This window comes from Trichomycterus rosablanca, chromosome 2 (genome assembly GCF_030014385.1).
Source record: "Trichomycterus rosablanca isolate fTriRos1 chromosome 2, fTriRos1.hap1, whole genome shotgun sequence".
Classification (NCBI taxonomy): domain Eukaryota; kingdom Metazoa; phylum Chordata; class Actinopteri; order Siluriformes; family Trichomycteridae; genus Trichomycterus; species Trichomycterus rosablanca.
In genome coordinates this window covers 64,995,069-65,021,604 of record NC_085989.1, presented here as the reverse complement: position 1 = coordinate 65,021,604, position 26,536 = coordinate 64,995,069, and the positions used below count along the sequence as shown (strand labels likewise).

At 37.8% G+C, this 26,536-nt stretch overlaps 1 protein-coding gene across 1 annotated transcript; it reads left to right on the top strand.

The window, feature by feature from the left end:
• The first annotated feature begins 15,559 nt into the window (after positions 1–15,559).
• On the top strand, positions 15,560–22,135 carry LOC134303457 (uncharacterized). The gene is made up of 3 exons (XM_062988883.1): positions 15,560–15,567; positions 16,471–17,269; positions 21,974–22,135. Exons 1-3 carry the CDS (start codon positions 15,560–15,562, stop codon positions 22,133–22,135), a joined length of 969 nt encoding a protein of 322 aa, XP_062844953.1.
• The last annotated feature ends 4,401 nt before the right edge of the window (positions 22,136–26,536 follow it).

Genomic DNA, 26,536 nt, shown 5'->3' with positions numbered 1-26,536 from the left:
TATTTATAATGTTATAAATGTATTTATTATTGATAATGTTATAAATGTATTTTATTATTTATAATGTTATAAATGTATTTATTATTTATAATGTTATAAATGTATTTTATTATTTATAATGTTATAAATGTATTTTATTATTTATAATGTTATAAATGTATTTTATTATTTATAATGTTATAAATGTATTTTATTATTTATAATGTTATAAATGTATTTTATTATTTATAATGTTATAAATGTATTTTATTATTTATAATGTTATAAATGTATTTTATTATTTATAATGTTATAAATGTATTTTATTATTTATAATGTTATAAATGTATTTTATTATTTATAATGTTATAAATGTATTTTATTATTTATAATGTTATAAATGTATTTCATTATTTATAATGTTATAAATGTATTTTATTATTTACAATGTTATAAATGTATTTTATTATTTATAATGTTATAAATGTATTTATTATTTATAATGTTATAAATGTAGTTTATTATTTATAATGTTATAAATGTAGTTTATTATTTATAATGTTATAAATGTATTTTATTATTTATAATGTTATAAATGTAGTTTATTATTTATAATGTTATAAATGTATTTGATTATTTATAATGTTATAAATGTATTTTATTATTTATAATGTTATAAATGTAGTTTATTATTTATAATGTTATAAATGTATTTATTATTTATAATGTTATAAATGTATTTTATTATTTATAATGTTATAAATGTATTTTATTATTTATAATGTTATAAATGTATTTTATTATTTATAATGTTATAAATGTATTTTATTATTTATAATGTTATAAATGTAGTTTATTATTTATAATGTTATAAATGTATTTTATTATTTATAATGTTATAAATGTATTTTATTATTTATAATGTTATAAATGTATTTCATTATTTATAATGTTATAAATGTATTTTATTATTTACAATGTTATAAATGTATTTTATTATTTATAATGTTATAAATGTATTTATTATTTATAATGTTATAAATGTAGTTTATTATTTATAATGTTATAAATGTATTTTATTATTTATAATGTTATAAATGTAGTTTATTATTTATAATGTTATAAATGTATTTGATTATTTTCTGCTTCAGAACTGAACAAGGATTTCTCCTGCTCCTCGTGTCCACGTTCCTCTACAACCCAAAATCACCTCCACAATCACATCAAGAGCTGCAACCATGATAAATATGATGCGCTGGTGAAGATTAAGACTGAACATGAGGATCTGACGCCCACCAGAAGCTCCAGTAATCAGCAAACGTCCTCTGGTACTGTCAGCATTAACACCTCTCTCAGTCCCACACAGGAAGAAGGAAACGTCTGCTCACAGTGTGGGAAGAGCTTCAGGTACCAGAGTCATCTCAAAACCCACCAGCGCATTCACACTGGAGAGAAACTGTATCAGTGCTCACAGTGTGGGAAGAGTTTTAATCAACAGAGTGATCTTAAAATACACCAGCACATTCACACTGGGGAGAAACCGTATCAGTGCTCAGAGTGTGGTAAGAGTTTTATTCAACAGAGTAAACTCAAAATACACCAGCGCATTCACACTGGAGAGAAACCGTATCAGTGCTCAGTGTGTGGAAAGAGTTTTAATACAGTGGGTAGTCTCAAAGAACACCAGCGCATTCACACTGGAGAGAAACCGTATCATTGCTCAGAGTGTGGTAAGAGTTTTATTCAACAGAGTAAACTCAAAATACACCAGCGCATTCACACTGGAGAGAAACCATATCAGTGCTCACAGTGTGAAAAGAGTTTTACTAATCAGAGTAACCTCAAAATACACCAGCGCATTCACACTGGAGAGAAACCATACAAGTGCTCACAGTGTGAAAAGAGTTTTACTCATCATAGTGCTCTCAAAAAACACCAGCGCATTCACACTGGAGAGAAACCGTATCAGTGCTCTGAGTGTGAGAAGAGCTTTATTATACGGAGTGACCTCAGAAGACACCAGCGCATTCACACTGGAGAGAAGCCGTATCATTGCTTACAGTGTGGTAAGAGTTTTATTACACGGAGTCATCTAAAAAAACACCAGCGCGTTCACACTGGAGAGAAATCGGATCAGTGCTGAGAGTGTGGGGAGATTATTGTTTAGTATAAATGAACCCACAGGCTCTGCGTTCATCTGCTCACTCACACATCTTCACTCCAGCTCTCAGTCGTGTGTTTCATTAAGTGAGTGTGTGAGCAGTTGTGTGCAGGTGAGTAAGTCAGGTGATCAGGTGGATTAGTTCTGTATCCAGGGTGTTTTAATGCGTAAATATTGAGAGGATGTGATGTAATACTAATCTGCAGGAAGTGCTTACTGAAAATAAATTAATGGATCACTTTGTTGTCTCGTATTGACTATCCTGTTACCTGCTAGGGTTAGTGTTTAGGGTTAGGAGTTAGGTTTAGGGGTTAGGGTTAGGGGTTGGGTTTAGGGTTAGGAGTTACAGTGTATCACAAAAGTGAGTACACCCCTCACATTTCTGCAAATATTTTATTATATCTTTTCATGGGACAACACTATAGACATGAAACTTGGATATAACTTAGAGTAGTCAGTGTACAGCTTGTATAGCAGTGTAGATTTACTGTCTTCTGAAAATAACTCAACACACAGCCATTAATGTCTAAATAGCTGCAACATAAGTGAGTACACCCCACAGTGAACATGTCCAAATTGTGCCCAAATGTGTCAATATTTTGTGTGACCACCATTATTATCCAGCACTGCCTTAACCCTCCTGGGCATGGAATTCACCAGAGCTGCACAGGTTGCTACTGGAATCCTCTTCCACTCCTCCATGATGACATCACGGAGCTGGTGGATGTTAGACACCTTGAACTCCTCCACCTTCCACTTGAGGATGCGCCACAGGTGCTCAATTGGGTTTAGTCCATCACCTTTACCTTCAGCTTCCTCAGCAAGGCAGTTGTCATCTTGGAGGTTGTGTTTGGGGTCGTTATCCTGTTGGAAAACTGCCATGAGGCCCAGTTTCCGAAGGAAGGGGATCATGCTCTGTTTCAGAATGTCACAGTACATGTTGGAATTCATGTTTCCCTCAATGAACTGCAGCTCCCCAGTGCCAGCAACACTCATGCAGCCCAAGACCATGATGCTACCACCACCATGCTTGTTTGTAGGCAAGATACAGTTGTCTTGGTACTTCTCATCAGGGCGCCGCCACACATGCTGGACACCATCTGAGCCAAACAAGTTTATCTCGGTCTCGTCAGACCACAGGGCATTCCAGTAATCCATGTTCTTGGACTGCTTGTCTTCAGCAAACTGTTTGCAGGCTTTCTTGTGCGTCAGCTTCCTTCTGGGATGACGACCATGCAGACCGAGTCGATGCAGTGTGCGGCGTATGGTCTGAGCACTGACAGGCTGACCTCCCACGTCTTCAACCTCTGCAGCAATGCTGGCAGCACTCATGTGTCTATTTTTTAAAGCCAACCTCTGGATATGACGCCGAACACGTGGACTCAACTTCTTTGGTCGACGCTGGCGAAGCCTGTTCCGAGTGGAACCTGTCCTGGAAAACCGCTGTATGACCTTGGCCACCATGCTGTAGCTCAGTTTCAGGGTGTTAGCAATCTTCTTATAGCCCAGGCCATCTTTGTGGAGAGCAACAATTCTATTTCTCACATCCTCAGAGAGTTCTTTGCCATGAGGTGCCATGTTGAATATCCAGTGGCCAGTATGAGAGAATTGTACCCAAAACACCAAATTTAACAGCCCTGCTCCCCATTTACACCTGGGACCTTGACACATGACACCAGGGAGGGACAACGACACATTTGGGCACAATTTGGACATGTTCACTGTGGGGTGTACTCACTTATGTTGCAGCTATTTAGACATTAATGGCTGTGTGTTGAGTTATTTTCAGAAGACAGTAAATCTACACTGCTATACAAGCTGTACACTGACTACTCTAAGTTATATCCAAGTTTCATGTCTATAGTGTTGTCCCATGAAAAGATATAATGAAATATTTGCAGAAATGTGAGGGGTGTACTCACTTTTGTGATACACTGTAGGTTTAGGGGTTAGTTTTAGTGGTTGGGTTTAGGGTTAGGGTTTAGGGTTTAGGGTTAGGATCAGTGTTGAGTTTTCGTCTACATCTGCTTACATTCTTCCATTATGTTCTTAGCAGAGGATTGCTTTGAAGTCATAGTTTCCAGATCAGGATCAAAGATGGAACATCTCACCTTATTGGTGTCGTCATAGCACTGACTGTGGTGGATTCTTGGAAGATCACTCACTGGTTCAGCATTTAGCGGACACTTTTGTCAAAAGTGACTTAAAGTACTGGGACAGTATACAGTCTGAGCAATTGAGGGTTAAGGGCCTTGCTCAAGGGCCATACAGTGGCAACCTGGCAGTGTTGGGGCTTGAACCAGTGACCTTTTGATTACTAGTCCAGTACCTTAACCACTAGGCTACAACTGCCCTACGTCAAACCTAGGTCTTTTGGTAACTCACTGACTGCGGTGGACAGCAGAAACGTCATAATTTTTTTTATTGTGGTAGCTTCCTGTCTCCTGGCAACAACATGACGTTCAGTTGAAGTTCTACACTTTTCACGTTTCACAAGAAACATATTTACATCTTTTCATTCTGGTTTTTTTTTTTTTTTTTTGCATTAAATAATGTTGTGGGTTTATAATGAATTAATATGATTGTAATGATAATAAGTGTAGTGTATTTCTTGTTTTTAATAAAGAATTTTTAATTGTGTTTTTAAGTGTAAATGATTTGCTTGTATTAGTGTCACTTTTTTATAGATTTATTAGCATTATTTATTGAAACTAACCCTACTGATAATAAACCGTAGACGAGGCAGCTCCTAGTTAGATGCACAACAGAAAACTTGACTAACTCTTAGAACAACAAGTGAGAGGAAAAGAGTCTACCTGACAGTAGTGAGGGCTGCTTTGTTGTAAGGCTTGGAGGCCATGACACTGATGAAAAGACAGAAGCAGGAACTGGAGGTGGCAGAGATGACGAAGCTACTTCTATTTCTAATACCTAAGTGCATTACAGAAATAACATTCATAGAATCTGTGTCAGCCATGTTCCAGCAGCTTCTAACTCATGGCATATCTGTTTTTGGTGCTTCCCCCAGACCAGATATTCCTTCAGCATGAAGTACTTATTGACCTTTAAACAGAGACCACTGCTTCATTTACTTTGTAATGGATGCAGTCAAATGAATAAATGATAAATAATTTTGATAGTTATGTTGATGGATTAGCTGTTCAACCAGCATTACCAGTTTAAATCAACATGAATCGGCTATATTTAGCCAGCATCGAGATCAAACTCCAGTCCAGTTGGTGGCGCTGGTGCGTCTTAAGTTGTTCTGCCAACCGCCATTAAACCTCATCAGAAGAACAAGAAGCTGCTGTGTTTGTACTGTAGAGCCTCATCTGTAAGTAAAATATGTATTTAATTATAACCCTTATATTTAATTATAACTACATTCTAATTAATAATAAATCTAGAGTTCATAATAAAACATCACTGTGAGGATTTGAGGAGATTTAACTCCAGTTTCATTTAAACACACTGATGATGACACACAAACTGCTAGCTGCTCCGCTAACTGTTAGCATCACACATGATTCAGTACTGATGAACCGATTCATTTGAACCGATCCAGCAAAAAGAATCAATTGAGCGGAACTGATTGAGTTTCTTCATTATTAAATCTAACATTTTTATATAAACATCATATTTAACTTTGTTTACAGGTGAACTTTGTTTGCTTCTAAATCGGGGGACTGTAATACATGGTTGCTTCAGTTTATTACAATAACAACAGCCAGTTAAAACTGTCTAAAAGAATTTCCCTGAATTTCCCTTCAATGTTAAATAAAGTACATCCAATTATTTATCTGTCTGTCTCTCTGTCTGTCGATCTATTAGGTCTTTAATAATGCAGTCAGCAGAAGAGGGACACGTCGCCCCTGTGGATCTACAACATGAAGGATTCCAGAAGAAACTAATAAAAAAGGAGAATGAAGATGATGATGATGATTTCTTCTGTAAGAAAATGTGGAGCATGATGCCACTTTTTCACCAGACAGTGTGGTACAGTACAGTACAGTGAGGTACAGTACAGTGAGGTACAGTACAGTACAGTGTGGTACAGTACAGTGAGGTACAGTACAGTGTGGTACAGTACAGTATGGTACAGTGAGGTACAGTACAGTGTGGTACAGTATGTTACAGTACAGTGAGGTACAGTACAGTGTGGTACAGTACAGTATGGTACAGTGAGGTACAGTACAGTGTGGTACAGTACAGTACAGTGTGGTACAGTACAGTGTGGTACAGTGAGGTACAGTACAGTATGGTACAGTACAGTACAGTGTGGTACAGTAAAGTGTGGTACAGTATGGTACAGTACAGTGTGGTACAGTACAGTATGGTACAGTGAGGTACAGTACAGTGTTGTACAGTATGGTACAGTAGTCCAGTCAAGTCAACTTTATTTATATAGCGCTTTTTACAATAGACATTGTCTCAAAGCAACTTTACAAAACCCAGGACCAACAGATACAAAAACCCCTGTTGAACAAGCCGATGGTGACTGTGGCAGGAAAAACTCCCTGAAAATTACAGGAAGAAACCTTGAGAGGAACCAGACTCAGCAGGGCCCATCCTTCTTGGGTGGCCTGGAGGATACTTTAAATAAATACACGATTTACACAGAGCATACGAACACAGAATTAAATGATCTAAAAGTTATACTGTAACTGGTAATAAATAGATAAATAATAATAGAGTTATTATTCGGTCTAGTCTTCAATAAAGTCTGTAGTGATTTCTTGTCATTCTTGGTGCAATTACTCCAGACCCGTCACATCCGGCAGGAGCAGCATAGTTGTCACGGCAGTCTCAACTTTAATCCTTAACCTCGGCGGGTAAACAGGTTTCCATCAGAATGCCCTCGGGGTAAAACAACAGAGAATGTAGTTAATAATGTACAATGCTAGTTGAGTAAAACAGTTTTACAGAGAGTTTTAGACTCCGGCAGCCCTAATTATTACAGCATAACTAAAAGGGAGAGCGAGCAGGTAACAAGGTCATACAGGACATCAGCGCCCACCTCTCCTACCCAAACCTGAGTGATTGGACAAGAGAGGCAGAACGACAGCAACCCAACATCCCTGATCACCACAAGTTTCTATCACCAAGAACCCCCAAGCTCTGCGCCTTTGTCTATACTAATCAAAAGCCTGAGAAAATAAATCTGTTTTCAGTCTAGACTTAAACATTGAGACGTGTCCGAATCCCGAACAGAGGCAGAAAGATTATTCCAGAGTTGTGGAGCTTTGTAAGAAAATGCTCTTCCACCAGCTGTGGTCTTTTTAATTTTAGGAACTATAAGTAACCCTGCATCTTGTGAACGAAGTGGACGCGCTGGATTGTAGTGATTAATAAGTTCACTCAGATACTGTGGTACAGACCATGTAGCGCTTTATAAGTTAGTAAAAGTATTTTGTAATCAATGCGGAATTTAACTGGCAGCCAGTGTAGAGATGATAGAACAGGAGTGATATGATCAAATTTTTTAGTTCTAGTTAGCACTCGAGCTGCTGCATTTTGAACTAACTGGAGTTTGTTTATGGATCTACCAGAGCATCCAGTTAGAAGAGCATTACAATCATCTAACCCAGAAGTTATAAACGCATGGATCAGTTTTTCGGCGTCATTAACAGATAATATATTTCTTATTTTAGAGATATTACGCAAATGATAGAAAGCAACTCTAGTAATATTATTAATGTGTGTATCAAATGAGAGATCTGAATCTATTGTGACACCCAAGTTTTTTACATCTGGGCTGGGAGTAACAGAGAACGTGTTTAAGTTTAGCACCAGGTTAGACAACTTGTCTCTTGCAGCTTTAGAGCCAACAAGTAAAACCTCAGTTTTATCTGAATTAAGTAAAAGAAAGTTACACGACATCCAGTTTTTTATGTCGTTTACACTTTAATCTTCTATCTTACTGATTGTGTCAGTATCATTTGGTTTGGCTGATATATACAGCTGTGTGTCATCTGCATAGCAGTGAAAGTTTATGCCATGTTTATGAATAATTTCACCTAGTGGAAGCATATAGAGTGTAAATAATAGCGGTCCCAGTACCGACCCCTGTGGAACACCATACTTTACTTTTGTAGTTTCCGAGCATTTATTATTTACATAAACAAATTGCGAGCGGTCAGTCAGATATGATTGAAACCAAGAGAGTGCGAGTCCTTTAACACCTACTGTATTTTCTAGCCTCTCCAGTAAAATGTTCTGATCGACCGTATCAAACGCTGCACTAAGACAGTACAGTCTGGTACAGTATGGTACAGTACAGTATGGTACAGTACAGTGTGGTACAGTACAGTATGGTGCAGTACAGTATGGTGTAGTACAGTGTGGTATAGTACAGTGTGGTACAGTACAGTATGGTGCAGTACAGTGTGGTACAGTACAGTGTGGTACAGTACAGTATGGTGCAGTACAGTATGGTGCAGTACAGTGTGGTATAGTACAGTATGGTACAGTACAGTGTGGTACAGTACAGTGTGGTACAGTACAGTATGGTATAGTACAGTGAGGTACAGTACAGGACAGTGTGGTACAGTATGATACAGTACAATGAGGTACAGTACAGTGTGGTACAGTACAGTGTGGTACAGTACAGTGAGGTACAGTACAGTGTGGTACAGGACAGTGTGGTACAGTACAGTATGGTACAGTACAGTATGGTACAGTACAGTATGGTTAGTATTGGAGTCACTAATCAGTAGAAATAATAAGAGAATGTGGATAGTGGGATTAGAACCTGTACTGTACCGTACTGTCCTGTGCTGATACACTCCAGTCTGGATTTAAGTTTGAATCTAACTAGGATTTATTTGTGATTGGAAAATCAAACCCACAACCTTCAGTTTCCTCCAGTTGTTGAGTTTCTTCTTTACATGTTGATGAATTGCAGATGAAGGATCCATAATCCCTGTGGTCATCTCTGAGGAACATCTCACCCCAGAGGACCAACAGTGTGGAGGTTTCCAGATGAAGCCTGTGAAGAAGGAAGAAGCTGAAGATAAAGATAAACTCAGTAAGATATTTGTATTGAATAGAATCAGAGGCACCTGGGATGAAGCATCATACAGTGAAAGCTTGTATTGTGCTCATGCAGATCAGTGTGAGCAGGAAATGATGAATGCAGGATGAATCACGTTACAGGACTTTAGCATCGGATCTCAGTTTAACATTTACTAACAATCTTTATTATTTATAATGTTATAAATGTATTTTATTATTTATAATGTTATAAATGTATTTTATTATTTATAATGTTATAAATGTATCTTATTATTTATGTTATAAATGTATTTTATTATTTATAATGTTATAAATGTATTTTATTATTTATAATGTTATAAATGTATTTTATTATTTTTAATGTTATAAATGTATTTATTATTTATAATGTTATGAATGTAGTTTATTATTTATAATGTTATAAATGTATTTTATTATTTATAATGTTATAAATGTATTTTATTATTTATAATGTTATAAATGTATTTTATTATTTATAATGTTATAAATGTATTTTATTATTTATGTTATAAATGTATTTTATTATTTATAATGTTATAAATGTATTTTATTATTTATAATGTTATAAATGTATTTTATTATTTATAATGTTATAAATGTATTTATTATTTATAATGTTATAAATGTATTTTATTATTTATAATGTTATAAATGTATTTTATTATTTATAATGTTATAAATGTTTTTTATTATTTATAATGTTATAAATGTAGTTTATTATTTATAATGTTATAAGTGTATTTTATTATTTATAATGTTATAAATGTATTTTATTATTTATAATGTTATAAATGTAGTTTATTATTTATAATTTTATAAATGTGTTTTATTATTTATAATGTTATAAATGTATTTTATTATTTATAATGTTATAAATGTATTTTATTATTTATAATGTTATAAATGTATTTTATTATTTATAACGTTTTAAATGTATTTTATTATTTATAATGTTATAAATGTATTTTATTATTTATAATGTTATAAATGTAGTTTATTATTTATAATGTTATAAATGTATTTTATTATTTATAATGTTATAAATGTAGTTTATTATTTATAATGTTATAAATGTATTTTATTATTTATAATGTTATAAATGTATTTTATTATTTATAATGTTATAAATGTATTTTATTATTTATAATGTTATAAATGTGTTTTATTATTTATAATGTTATAAATGTATTTTATTATTTATAATGTTATAAATGTATTTTATTATTTATAATGTTATAAATGTATTTTATTATTTATAATGTTATAAAAGTAGTTTATTATTTATAATGTTATAAATGTATTTTATTATTTATAATGTTATAAATGTATTTTATTATTTATAATGTTATAAATGTATTTTATTATTTATAATGTTATAAATGTATTTTATTATTTATAATGTTATAAATGTATTTTATTATTTATAATGTTATAAATGTATTTTATTATTTTCTGCTTCAGAACTGAACAAGGATTTCTCCTGCTCCTCGTGTCCACGTTCCTCTACAACCCAAAATCACCTCCACAATCACATCAAGAGCTGCAACCATGATAAATATGATGATGCGCTGGTGAAGATTAAGACTGAACATGAGGATCTGACGCCCACCAGAAGCTCCAGTAATCAGCAAACGTCCTCTGGTACTGTCAGCATTAACACCTCTCTCAGTCCCACACAGGAAGAAGGAAACGTCTGCTCACACTGTGGAAAGAGCTTCAGGTACCTGAGTGGTCTCAAGATACACCAGCGCATTCACACTGGAGAGAAACCGTATCAGTGCTCACAGTGTGGAAAGAGTTTTAATGCACAGAGTAATCTTAAAAAACACCAGCGCATTCACACTGGAGAGAAACCGTATCAGTGCTTACAGTGTGGAAAGAGTTTTAATGCACAGAGTAATCTTAAAAAACACCAGCGCATTCACACTGGAGAGAAACCACATCAGTGCTCACAGTGTGGGAAGAGTTTTAATAATCAGAGTTCTCTCAAACAGCACCAGCACATTCACACTGGAGAGAAACCTTATCAGTGCTCACAGTGTGAGAGGAGTTTTAATCAACAGAGTGTTCTCAAAATACACCAGCGCATTCACACTGGAAAGAAACCACATCAGTGCTTACAGTGTAAAAAGAGTTTTAACACACAGAGTCATCTCAAAGAACACCAGCGCATTCACACTGGAGAGAAACCGTATCAGTGCTCACAGTGTGAAAAGAGTTTTAATCGTCAAAGTAATCTCAAAACTCACCAGCGCATTCACACTGGAGAAAAACCATATCAGTGCTCACAGTGTGGGAAGAGTTTTTATACACAAGGTCATTTCATAATACATCAGCGCATTCACACTGGAGAAAAAGCGTATCAGTGCTCACAGTGTGGGAAGAGTTTTACTCAACAGAGTTATTTCAAAATACACCAGCGCATTCACACTGGAGAGAAACCGTATCAGTGCTCACAGTGTGGAAAGAGTTTTAATACACAGAGTAAACTCAAAATACACCAGCGCATTCACACTGGAGAGAAAACGTATCAGTGCTCACAGTGTGAAAAGAGTTTTATTGATCTGAGTAATTTCAAAATACACCAGCGCATTCACACTGGAGAGAAACCGTATTACTGCTCACAGTGTGGAAAGAGTTTTATTCAACATAGTACCTTCAAAATACACCAGCGCATTCACACTGAAGAGAAACCGTATTAATGCTGACGGTGATTTAATGACCGAACTCAGCGCTGAAATGTATGCAGGTTAGAACTTTTTTTTGTGGTGGAAACATGCTGAACTTGTTAAAAATACAGTTCGTGACCCAGAACGGAGCTCATTCCATGTCGGTTGAAATGGGCTGTGACTGTGTCGGACAGCAGAACCGTCATATTTTTATTGTGGTAGTTTCCTGTCGTATACCAAGGACATGATGTTCAGTTGTAGTTCTACTCGTTTCACATTTTACAATAAACATTGTGTTGTTGTTTTTTTTGCAATAATGTTGTGGGTTTACAATGAATCGATGTGATTGTAATGGTAATAAATTCAGTTTATATTATTATTATTATTTATTTTAAGAACTATTGTGTTATTTAAATGTAAAACATTTGCTTTTATTAGTATCACTTTTTTATGAATGTCGTTTAGCGCAGGACTGACAGACTCACAGAGACATACTGAGCATCATTTACTGAAACTAACCCGACTCATTATAAACCACAGATGAGGCGGCTCTTAGTTAAACACACAACAGAAAACTTGACCAACTTTTGAAACAACTAAGACAAACTTGGGACAATTCTTGACATAATATACTTAATATACTTTATATGTTCAAGAGAGACGGCATTTTTTTTATAAATTTAGCACGTCCAATTTCGTCCCATCTATCATCCTCTCATTAGTGCAGATTCCTGCTCCTGATTGGGGCTGACGAGGCCGTTTCACGCCTCCTCCGAAACGTGCACAGCCAATCGACCGTCTTATCACCCACACTTGACGAGTGTAGCGTGGCAGAGTACTGTGCACGGAGGATCACACACTCCGCCACACCCCCTCCCGTCTCCATACAGGCGCCACCGACCAGCCAGCAGAGGGCGCAACCACCCCGTTCCTGAGAGAGCATCCCCTACGGTCTCAAGTCCCGCCCCCCACCCGGACAACAGGCCAATCGTTGTCCATAGCCGCCCAGCCTCGACCGTGAAGGCAGAGCTGGATTCGAAACAACGCTCCTTCGAAATCCAGCTCTGGTTGCAGCGCGTGTCTTTTACCGCTGCGCCACCTGAGCGGCAGCAGTGGTGTTTTTAACTAGATTGTTTAACAAAATCTTGGAATGTGAGAGGTTTTGTACACCAATCAGGCATAACATTATGACCGCTGACAGATGAAGTGAATAACACTGATTATCTCTTCATCCCGGCACCTGTTAGGGAAGGGGGAATGTTCACTTGCTGTAGGAAATGTTCACTTGCTGTATATTAGGCAGAAAGTGAACATTTTATTTTCAAAGTTGATGGTAGAAGCAGGAAAAATGGCCGAGCATGAGGATTTGAGCCAGTTTGACGAGGACCAAATTGTGACGGCTAGACGACTGGGTAAGAGCATCTCCAAAACTGCAGCTCTTGTGGGGTGTGTCCCGGTCTGCAGTGCTCAGTATCTATTAAAAGTGGTCCAAGGAAGGAACAGTGGTAAACCGACGACAGGGTCATGGGGCGGTCAAGGCTCATTGATGCACGTGGGGAGCGAAGGCTGGTCCGTGTGGTCCGATCCAACAGACGAGCTGCTGTAGCTCAAACTGCTGAAGAGGTTCATGCTGGTTCTGATAGAAAATTTCAGAATATTACACAGAAACACCAAACTGTGATGCACATGATGTACTACTATTACAACTAAACTCTAATGTATTTATATAGAGCTTTTTACAATAGACATGGTCTCAAAGCAACTTTACAGAATCCAGGACCGACCAAAAACCTCCTGTTAAGCAGCAGAGGGCGACAGTGGCAGGAAAAACTTAAATTACAGGAAGAAACCTTGAGAGGAACCAGACTTGGCAGGGATCTCCATCCTCCCTGGGTGGCCACTCCACTCTGTTTGCACCCCACATTACACTTGACCCCACATATTGAAACTTGTCTACTTTCATAACCTCAATTCTTTTTTTTATCCTTTGTGCCACCCTCCATTTTATTCATGCAGATTTACTCCTGCTAACTTTTAATAATCATGTTCCTGTCTAACCTCATCTTTCAGCCTCAAATTCCTCATACCCCAGCTCCTCTCATACACCCTTTTCTTTGCCCTCATCACATTTTCTTGTACTCCTGCCTCTTTGGAGATTCCAGTTTTTTTTGCCAACCTCTTTCACCTTCCCTTCCTTCATTCCACCTCCAAATCTCTTTTTTTCTCTGTTCAGATTTTAGACCAATCACCTTCCTAGCTGATTCCTGCACCACTTTGTGGTCATTGCTGAATTTGACACCAGTCTTCTTCCATTACCCTCCCCATATCTGATCCTCGGTTTGTAACCGATTTCCCTGCGGTTCCATAATGAATTTAAATGTTATACCGGCGCTGACCAATCGGGACTGATAATGAGATAGAGAGTTGAGGAAAAAGGGATAAAAGAAGAAGGACACTGGACCAGAGGGGAGAAAACAAAACCGGCTGTTTAATGTTGTTTGGGAGATACAGATTGAGGAAACGCTGTTTTCATGCTCAATACAGATTTGTAATTTTCATGGCTTTGGAGTTCCTAACCACATGCTCATAAGAACTGGGTGGATTATTGCTGGACTTATGCAAAAGATTGCAAAGGAGCTGTATGAAAGAAAAGTTTATTGGATTTCAGGATCTCCAGTGTAACAAGCCCATCTCCATCCATATTGGTATCTCTACCTTATCAACAAAAGGACTAACTGGTGAGATTGATCCAAGTCATTTTGTTACATCAATGGACTTTTTGTAAAGGAGTATAGTGTATGTATAATTATATTGTGGTGAAAAGATTTGGGTTATATGTGGTTTATATTGTTTGTTTTTGATATACTGTATGTCTATAATACACGCTTTGCTGATATTTTCTGTTGTTGAGAATGATTGCATCGTAGCACGGCATATGACAGAATAGTTGAACCTTGATTTACTAATAGTGATGGTATAAGGTTGAACAACAAAACCATTACAGGTTCCCCCTTCTTCCTCCTCCTCACCTCCAGAACCATTTTGTGGACCAGCATCTGGTGCTGTCTAACCACACTAACCACCTTACAGTCTCCAGTCTCTTTGATGGTGCTTCTTCTGTGTAGGATATAGGATATAGTCCACCTGTGTGCACCTATCCCAGTGAACCAGGACCAGGATACTGTTGACAGATAAGGCCGTTCTTGCAATGGTTCCGTATGTCATTCTGGATTTGAGGCCAGTATTCACACTGGAGAGAAACCGTATCAGCGCTCACAGTGTGGGAAGAGTTTTAATGCACAGAGTCATCGCAAAGAACACCAGCGCATTCACACTGGAGATAAACTGTATCAGTGCTCACAGTGTGGGAAGAGTTTTAATCAACAGAGTGCTTTCAAAATACACCAGCGCATTCACACTGGGGTGAAACCATATCAGTGCTCACATTGTGGAAAGAGTTTTAATGAACAGGGTAATCTCAACAAACACCAGCGCATTCACACTGGAGTGAAACCATATCAGTGCTCACAGTGTGGAAAGAGTTTTAATGAACAGAGTAATCTCAACAAACACCAGCGCATTCACATTTTACAGAAATGATGCCTACAGTGTGGGAACTGCTTTGCCCATTTATCAACACAAGTGTTACACATCAGACTGTAACAAACAAAATATTAAATATAAATACTTCATAAGTGAGTGAATACTTGAGTAAATGATTGCGTGAGTGAGTGAGTGTCCAATTAATGAATTATACTGTGTATTTAATAGCTAATAATCAATTACAGGCACCACTGTCAGTTTTTAGGGAAATGACCAGGAAATCCAGATTTATAACAGATCAGTCACTTCCTTTTGGAGTAGTTTGTTAGGTCGATTATTTCTCTCACTCAGGGAATCAAACAGGGTTTCCGGTGGTACGCACGCTGAGACTGTAGCCTAGTTGTTTGTTTGTTTGTAGCCATTAGCTAAATAACTTTTTATATACGTATGTTTTAAACGTTAATCTTTCACGCGTAGTTGATATAGAGTGTTATTTTGGTCTATCGTAAAAAAGCGCTTGTGTTTACGCTTGTTTACTAACGTAAATGCGTGCTTGTGAAAACTTCTGCTACCGGCATCCGAACGAAGCCGGTTTTAGTTTGTTTTGTAATTCAGCGCATAAACATTTTATTCATCCAGAATTAAAACTGCTTTCTGTCCGCACGAAGCACGTTTGTGTTTGTTTGTTTTTGTATTTTAGCGCTTAAACATATTTGCTTTGTGGGGAGTTAAAACCGTTTTCTGTCTGTAGGAACCGCGTTTTGTTTATTTGTTTTGTACACGAGTGCATAAACACCGTTTTCCTTTAGAATTACAGCCGTTTTATCCGAACGAAGCGCGTTTGTGTTGTTTGGTTGTTGGTTTTTGTATTTCAGCTTATCAACGCCTGTTTCGTCCGGAATTAAAGCCGTTTTTCTGTGACTACCAGCAGAAGCGCCGGTGAAACCAACATAAACATCAACTTCAACTCATCTTGTAAAGCTAAGTACTTTTCTCTGTTATTATTATGGCCCCAGCAGGAGCTTTATATCCATGTTCCGAGTGCAACATGTTCAGTTATTCCTTCTCCGTGTTTAGTGATAACTTTACATGTGATAAGTGTAGATTAGTTGTTAGTCTGACGGAGAAGATCTCAGTGTTAGAAGGGCGCATTCGGGCGTTAGAACAGACTACTACTAGTGAGGGCTTAGATTCAGCTGTAGCAGTCCCGAATGCCAGCAGTTCAGGTATAGAACCCCAGTCTCCGGCATTAGAGCCCTCACAGCGGGGCGACTGGGTGACGTCTCGGCGACATAGTCGTAGGGCAAAGCACCGACCATCTCAGTTGCACGTGTCCAACAGGTTTTCCCCACTCAGTGACCCACCCACTGAGAAGCCTGTTAATGTAAGTGCTCTGGTTATAGGAGATTCTCAGCTCCGACACGTGCGTATTGCAACCCCCATAGAGACACCAGCAACCATAGTCACTTGTATTCCGGGGGCCAGGGCGCCTGACATCAGAGCAAATCTAAAAGTGCTGGCTAATGCTAATCGTAGATTTTCGAAGATTGTTATCCACGTCGGCACTAATGATGTTCGTTTACGTCAGTCTGAGGTTACTAAGAGTAATGTTAAAGAGGTGTGTGAGTTAGCTAGGTCGATGTCCGAGGCAGTAGTGTGCTCTGGCCCCTTACCGATTCGACCCAGTGGCGAAACCTACAGCAGGTTGTTGTCGCTGAACCGCTGGATGTCTAAATGGTGCTCAGAAAACTGCATTGATTTTGTAGATAACTGGTCCACCTTTGAGGGAAGGCCTGGTCTTTTGAAGCGGGATGGTGTCCACCCCACGTGGGAGGGTGCTGCTCGCATTTCTTGCAGCATAGGTGACAGGCTTTACCACCGCGTTAGTGTAGCGGCAGATAGTGTTAAATGACTATCCAGAGCCAAGACCAGGCAGCAGACTAACAGGCCTAACCAACTGTCTGCGAGTCGCCATCGGACGTCACCCGGAATCCTTAGGTCACAAACCATTGAGACTGTGTCTGTTTACCGTGGCAGGTGTAAGCCAAAACTAAATCAAAAAGTATGTCATAATAACTTAATTAAAATTTATCTAAATGAGCATCATGAAAACCCTAGTAAGGCTAAACTAAAGTTAGGACTTCTAAATATCAGGTCACTTGCATGCAAAACAGTAATTGTAAATGAAATAATTACAGATAATAGTCTTAGTGCACTTTGTTTAACTGAGACCTGGGCTAGACCTGATGAGTATCTAGGTTTAAATGAAGCATCTCCTCCGGGTTACAGTTATGAACATAAGCGGTCGTGGTGGAGGAATAGCCGCAATTTATGACAAGGACATAGGTCTCACTGTAAAATCAACTCCCATAACAAACTCGTTTGAAGTTCTTATCTCTGACATAACCAATAAATGTTCATCTGATAAAACTAGTATGTTTAAGCTGGTTACTGTTTATCGACCCCCTCGTCCTTACCGATTTTCTTTCTAAATTAGTCTTATCAACTAAAAAAGCTTTAATTGTTGGTGACTTTAATATTCATTATGAGGATAAGTGTAATCCACTCAAAACTGCGTTTGATTCTATTTTAGAGTCCTTAGGCATCACCCAAAATGTAACAGGACCCACTCACGGCTGTAAACATACCTTAGATTTAATACTTACTTATGGTATAAACATAGACAACCTGGAAATTGTACCACAGAATGACTTAATTTCTGATCACTCCCTACTAATATATGAAGTGTCCCTGTCCAATAATATACAGCAACCACATCGTTTTAAATGTAAGCGCACTATTACATCTGTAACTGCAGCAGCGTTCATAAACTGCCTACCAGAATTACCAAATATACCAGCATCAGAACCTAAAGAACTAGATCAGGCAACTCAAAACCTAGAGACTGTATTGCACGCAACCTTAGATAACGTAGCCCCACTCAAAACTAAACTGATTAGGGAGAAAAAACTTGCTCCTTGGTACAATGACCACACATGCGCACTTAAACAAGCAGCACGGAAATTAGAACGCAAGTGGCGTCACACTACACTGGAGGTGTATAAGATTGCTTGGAAAGATGCTCTATCTGAGTATAAACACACCCTTATAAAAGTTAAATCTTTATATTATTCGTCCCTAATAGAGAAAAATAAAAACAATCCCAGATTCCTTTTCGAGACAGTGTCCAAATTAACTAAAAACATCAATGAAACTGAATCTAATATACCGCCCGACTGTACCAGCGATGATTTTTTAAAATTCTTTAATGACAAGATAGAAAAAATACGACTTCAGAGTCAAAGTGTGTCACCTGCCAATGTTAAGTATGGACTCACTCCGAGCAGCATTGGTGATAATAGTAACGAGTTAATCCAACTAAATTCCTTTAATCCAATCTCCCAAAATGAACTAACTGTGTTGATTAAATCATCGAAGTCATCATCGTGTATACTCGATCCTGTTCCAACTCGTTTACTTAAAGATTTACTCCCAGCTATTGTAGAGCCCCTGCTTACATTAATCAATGCATCCATTAGCCTTGGGTATGTACCTAAATTGTTTAAAAGTGCTGTTATTAAACCCCTGATTAAAAAACCTAATCTTGATCCACATGTTTTATCTAATTATAGGCCAATTTCAAACCTTCCTTTTGTCTCTAAAATATTAGAAAAAGTCGTTTCCAAGCAATTATGTTCTTATTTGAATGAAAATTGTATTCATGAAAAATTTCAATCAGGATTTACACCCAATCATAGTACCGAAACCACATTAATTAGAGTAGTTAACGAGTTGTTAATGTCTTCTGATAATGGATGTGTCTCTTTTCTTGTTCTATTAGATCTTAGTGCAGCGTTTGATACGGTCGATCATAACATTTTACTGGAGAGGCTAGAAAATACAGTAGGTGTTAAAGGACTCGCACTCTCTTGGTTCAAATCATATCTGACTGACCGCTCGCAATTTGTTTATGTAAATAATAAATGCTCGGAAACTACAAAAGTAAAGTATGGTGTTCCACAGTGGTCGGTACTGGGACCACTATTATTTACACTCTATATGCTTCCACTAGGTGAAATTATTCATAAACATGGCATAAAATTTCACTGCTATGCAGATGACACACAGCTGTATATATCAGCCAAACCAAATGATACTGACACAATCAGTAAGATAGAAGATTAAAGTGTAAACGACATAAAAAACTGGATGTAATTTTCTTTTACTTAATTCAGATAAAACTGAGGTTTTACTTGTTGGCTCTAAAGCTGCAAGAGACAAGTTGTCTAACCTGGTGCTAAACTTAAACACTTTCTCTGTTACTCCCAGCCCAGATGTAAAAAACTTGGGTGTCACAATAGATTCAGATCTCTCATTTGATACACACATTAATAATATTACTAGAGTTGCTTTTTTTCATTTGCGTAACATTTCTAAAATAAGAAATATACTATCTGTTAATGACGCTGAAAAACTGATCCATGCGTTTATAACTTCTGGGTTAGATGATTGTAATGCTCTTCTAACTGGATGCTCTGGTAGATCCATAAACAAACTCCAGTTAGTTCAAAATGCAGCAGCTCGAGTGCTAACTAGAACTAAAAAAATTGATCATATTACTCCTGTTCTATCATCTCTACACTGGCTGCCAGTTAAATTCCGCATTGATTACAAAATACTTTTACTAACCTATAAAGCGCTACATGGTCTGTACCACAGTATCTGAGTGAACTTATTAATCACTACAACCCAGCACGTCCACTTCGTTCACAAGATGCAGGGTTACTTATAGTTCCTAAAATTAAAAAGACCAAAGCTGGTGGAAGAGCATTTTCTTACAAAGCTCCACAACTCTGGAATAATCTTCCTGCCTCTGTTCGGGATTCGGACACGTCTCAATGTTTAAGTCTAGACTGAAAACAGATTTATTTTCTCAGGCTTTTGATTAGTGTAGACAAAGGCGCAGAGCTTGGGGGTTCTTGGTGATAGAAACTTGTGGTGATCAGGGATGTTGGGTTGCTGTCGTTCTGCCTCTCTTGTACGATCACTCAGGTTTGATGACGGTGGGGAGGTGGGCGCTGATGTCCTGTGAAAGCCTTCATGACCTTGTTACCTGCTCGCTCTCCCTTTTAGTTCTGCTGTAATAATTAGGGCTGCCGGAGTCTAAAACTCTCTGTAAAACTGTTTTACTCAACTAGCATTGTACATTATTAACTACATTTTCTGTTGTTTTACTCCAAAGGCGTTCTGTTGGAAACCTGTTTACCCGCCGAGGTTAAGGATTAAAGTCGAGACTGCCGTGACAACTATGCTGCTCCTGCCGGATGTGACGGGTCTGGAGTAATTGCACCAACAATGACAAGAAATCACTACAGACATTATTGAAGACTAGACTGAATAACAACTCTATTATTATTTATCTATGTATTACCAGTTATAACTTTTAGATCATTTAATTCTGTGTTCGTATGCTCTGTGTAAATCGTGTATTTATTTAAAGTATCCTCCTGGCCACCAAGGATGGGCCCTGCTGAGTCTGGTTCCTCTCAAGGTTTCTTCCTGTAATTTTCAGGGAGTTTTTCCTTGCCACAGTCGCCCTCGGCTTGCTCAACAGGGGTTTTTTGTATCTGGTTTTTTGTATCTGTTGGTCCTGGATTTTGTGAAGTTGCTTTGAGACAATGTCTATTGTAAAAAGCGCTATATAAATAAAGTTGACTTGACTTGACATCTACAAGGTGGACCAACTAGGTAGGAGTGTCTAATAGAGTGGACAGTGAGTGGACAGTGAGTGGACACAGTGTTTAAAACCTCCAGCAGTGCTGCTGTGTCTGATCCACTCATACCAGCACAACACACACTAACACACCACCACCATGTCAGTGTCACTGCAGTGCTGAGAATCATCCACCACCTAAATAATACCTGCTCTGTGGGGGTCCTGACCATTGAAGAACCATAGAGAAACAGATGGACTACAGTCAGTAATTGTAAAGTGCTTCTATACGGTAAGTTTTTTCAGGATGAACTCAAGTTCATATGTGTGTGAAGGCCGGTGAGCAAATACTTTTGGCAATATATAGTATATATATATTTACATGTAGAAGATACCGTGATTTTATTATACTGTTGTATAATAGTAATTGCATAGCTCATTTTTTTAATAATTTCCTTATTATTTTTTTTTATTTACTCTATTTACTGTACTTACACGGTACTGGAGCTGCTGTATTACTCGAATTCCCCTCATGGGGCTCAATAAAGGAATCTGATCTACCCCACTGGACTCTGTAACACTGTAATACACAGGAAACAGTCAAACTCAGATTAACAGATTGTAAAAAATATCAGAAAGAAAGAACTGAGTTTTATAGTAAAAGTATTAGTACAGCACTATTTTACTACAGTAAACATGGTATTCTAGGGGAAAGTTTAATAAGGCTGTGTGGCACACTTTCTATCTTTTAGATCGTTAAAAATATTAGAGAATCACGATGATTTGATGGTAAACTTCAGCCTCTATTGGAGATCTTTTCTGTCTGATGCTGCTCAGTTCCACAGTAGTTTAACATGTTCACCCTGTTTACAGCCTCACAGCTTAAAAAATGAGCAGTTAACCCTTGTGCCGTCTTCACTTTTGGGACCCTCGGGTCACATTGACTCGGGACCAGGGGCGGCTCGTTCCTTCGGGCGACGACCCACCGATGGGCGAAATGGAAGAAATTTTTCTATTGCATTAAACCAGCGTTAAACTGGCTGTGACTGTTCTGGAGTCTGTCTGTCCCGCCTCTGAATATCGTAGTCCAATCAGCATCGAGTTGTGTTCCATACAGTACCGCCCCCTTCTGGGATCGCCCGGATCGCTCTGACAGACTCTCATGTTAAGACTCTTTTTTTGGAACTGCAGGCGCTGCAATACAATCTGAATGGGTTCCGGGAGGGCTCGCACTTACATCCCTGCGTCACACGTAACCTGGTGTAGCGATCTCGTCACCATGACTACCATCACCTCAGTTCGGAGCTACTCCATCGTGTCATTAAGGGAAATGCCATCCAGTCATTGTAGTAATCAGGATAAATGAGCAACTAAAGGATTTGGGCGACCCAGACCAGATTTAAACATCAAGTATCTACAAAGTTAAAAGTAAATTACAAGTAAGTAATGTAATTGTGATTGCACTTATTGTATCTCCCCAATTGTTTAATTGTACTTCTTTATTCGTTGCACATCAGCCCTGATGTTAATCTTTGTTCTGGATCTGCTGCACCTAAAATAAAATGCGATCTGATAAAGACTGAACTAAATTGTTAGTGTGAAGTAGGGCTGGGCGATATATCGAGTTTTAAAGAAATATCGATATATTTATACGAGATATAAGATAAGATATATCGTTTATATCGATATAGAGTATGTTGCATTCCAGTTAGTTCGCAGTTTGTCTCTGCACATCTTCACCCCCCCGCCTCTATAACTCACTGAACACAACTCACGCCCCCCCCAGCCCAATGTTAATAAAAGTGCCTGTATAACATTTGGAACATGTAAGTGTCTTCTTGTTATTACCTTATGGGATGAAAAAATATCGAGATATATATCGTAAAGGCCGTTCAGCCCTAGTGTGAAGCTTTACTGCTCTCTTTCTCTTTCTCTCTCCATGTTCAGAGTTATTTGTGAGGGCAAACTGACAGAAGACTTAAGATGTTAAGTCTTAAGTCCCCCCCCCCCCCCCCCTGAGAGATTTGGCAGGAGCCACCACTGCCTGGGACATTATCTTATCTCATTTTCAAACAATAGAGATAACACACGTTTAATGATTACAGTCATTACGCTCTACTAGAGCACAATTAACAATGGAAGTGTTGATTCCTTTTCTTGTCATAAGTTTATATTATAAGTTTATAATTGATGTTATAAATCCACTGTACTCAAGACTTGGGTGTCATAAATCATACTTATCCTGGAAAAAATGAAGTGGGACAATATTTTTATTAACATTTATTATTCTGAACTTAGTATTTTACTTTTATCCTATGAAATGCAAATGAACAACTGTGCTTGGGGAAAAAACAACAGACATGCCTGTTTACAAAACACATGAATCACAAACGTTGGCAGTATGTTTACCACAAATGTACTTCATGTGATTTGTGTCTTGGTGTCCTTTGATGGTCCACACAGCTCGCAGCGCTTCCTCTAGCCACTGGTTGCGTCCTAGAACAATGAACTAAAATGATTGAGATAAGAGAAAAGATTTATTGTATTTATTTTAAAAACTTGAGAAAATTGAGGTTGTGCTCGTGTGAGGTGGGACAGCTGGAGCCTCTGATATTCTCCTCACTGTGGCTAGAGACGCTGGGTTCCTGGGCACATGTTGTCTCCTTTGGATGTGTGGTGTCACCAGTGCCTTGCCTAGCTCCTCAAGGAAAAGTTGTCTTTTTTGGAGTTTCCTTTGGTTCCAGTCTGGGTTGATTGTCATCCAGATTGTAAATGCATTATAGACTGAGACATCCAGCATGTTGTAAAAGATCACGAGTGGCCACCGTTCATTCTTCTTTTGACCCCTCCTTTGATGGCGTTGTACTTAAGTATGACCTCTGGCTTACTGTCCTCTCGGCTACTTATTGTTCCATCCCTGTGTAGAGTGCTCATGAGCACTACATTTTTCCTTTTTTGGTACGTAAGATGTCAGGGTAGTGTTGGCCGTGAACATGAAGCTGGAGGAATGGACTGGCCTGTCCTTCATAGTTAGAAGCTCATGTGGATTGTTCCAACCATTGTCAGCTTTCTCTTCAGAGGCTCCTGTCCCATGTTGTACGACGTGAAAGAATTGAGGCCCAGTGAGGCCTTGTGACATATCTAGCACCACTCGTGTCCCCTGGTTTCTTTCGGCAGCTCCTCTTTCTGGCCTCCCTCTATAAATTTGCTTGTTCCATGCATAAGATGAAACGGCATCACAGGCAGCCCAGATTTTGATGCCTTACCCTCCTGGTTTTGAGGGCATATACTGCCTGAAAGGGCAGCGGCCTCTAAACCCCACAAGCCGTTCGTCCACAGTTACATTGGGCCCAGGGTTGTAAAGACGAGGAAGCCGATCCACCCACTGGTCCCACATAGTGTGGATTGCTGCCAACTTGTCCCCCCAGCGTCTAACAGGTCTTGATTCCCCGTCATCAGATCTGATGATGGCCATCTTCATCTTCAAATCTATCTATCTGTCTGTCTGTCTATATGTCCATCTGTCTATCTATCTAACTATCTGTCTATTTGTCTGTCTATCTGTCTGTCCATCTTTCTATCTATCTGCCTATCTATTTGTCTATCTGTCTATTAGATTTAATAATGCAGTCAGCAGAAGAGGATCACGTCGCCCTTGTGGATCTACAACATGAATAATTCCAGATAGAAATAAAAGAGGAAGAAGATGAAAGTTACTTCTGTAAGTAAATATAAAACAATATTCCATGTTTCCACCAGTCTGTGCGGTACAGTACAGTGTGGTACAGTACACCCAGAGAGTAGGGCTACTGAAGAAACAAAAAAGATTGTCCTGAAGATGAGCACCAGGAGGATGGAGGTGATTAAGGTTAACAACAAGCAGAACCTCCCACTCCAGCTGCAGGGAGAGAGCATCCCGGAGATTCACCACTTCACAAACCTTGGGAGCGTAGTCAACAAGGACGGCGTCGCAGATGAAGACGTTTGAAGCCGAGTTAACAAAGTCAGGCTCACATGTGGAACTCTGAGGCACTGTCCCTGCACAGCAAGATCTACATCCTCAACACCAATGTGAAGGCAGTCCTCCTGTACAGGTCCGAGATGTGACGAGTGACAAACACCATCACCCACAAGCTTCAGACCTTCAGTAACAGATGCCTGCACCACATCCTCAACATCAAGTGGCCTGAGAAGATCTTCAATGCCGATCTGTGGGCAAGAACCTGCCAAAACTCCATCAGCCAGGATGTGAATAAACGGAAGTGGAGTTGGATTGGCCATACACTACACAAACCGGCCGATAACGTCACAAGACAAGCCCTGGACTGGAACCCACATGGGAAACGCAGAGTGGGAAGGCCAAAACAGACATGGAGATCATTTAAGGGCGAGGCAAGAGACCTGTCATGGAGTCCACTGGAGGGGTGTGGTTGTGTCTCTTTCCTCCACAAGGTGCCTCCAGGCATAATGATAATGAATCAGCAGAAATAATAAGAGAATGTGGATAGTGGGATTAGAACCTGTACTGTACCGTACTGTCCTGTGCTGATACACTCCAGTCTGGATTTAAGTTTTAATCTAACTAGGATTCATTTGTGATTAGAAAATCAAACCCACAACCTTCAGTTTCCTCCAGTTGTTGAGTTTCTTTTTCTTATATTGATGAAATTTCAGATGAAGGATCCATAATCCCTGTGGTCATCTCTGAGGAACATCTCACCCCAGAGGATCAACAGTGTGGAGGTTTCCAGATGAAGCCTGTGAAGAAGGAAGAAGATGAAGATGAACTCAGTAAGATATTTCTTTGGGTTTTAATGTATAAAATCTCAGTTTGGGTGAACAATGTGTTTCCTTTCTAACATTTACTAACAATCTTTATTATTTATAATGTTATAAATGTAGTTTATTATTTATAATGTTATAAATGTGTTTTATTATTTATAATGTTATAAATGTATTTTATTATTTATAATGTTATAAATGTAGTTTATTATTTATAATGTTATAAATGTATTTTATTATTTATAATGTTATACATGTGTTTTATTATTTATAATGTTATAAATGTATTTTATTATTTATAATGTTATAAATGTAGTTTATTATTTATAATGTTATAAATGTAGTTTATTATTTATAATGTTATAAATGTATTTTATTATTTATAATGTTATAAATGTATCTTATTATTTATAATGTTATAAATGTAGTTTATTATTTATAATGTTATAAATGTAGTTTATTATTTATAATGTTATAAATGTGTTTTATTATTTATAATGTTATAAATGTATCTTATTATTTATAATGTTATGAATGTATTTATTATTTATAATGTTATAAATGTATTTTATTATTTATAATGTTATAAATGTATCTTATTATTTATAATGTTATAAATGTATTTATTATTTATAATGTTATAAATGTATTTAT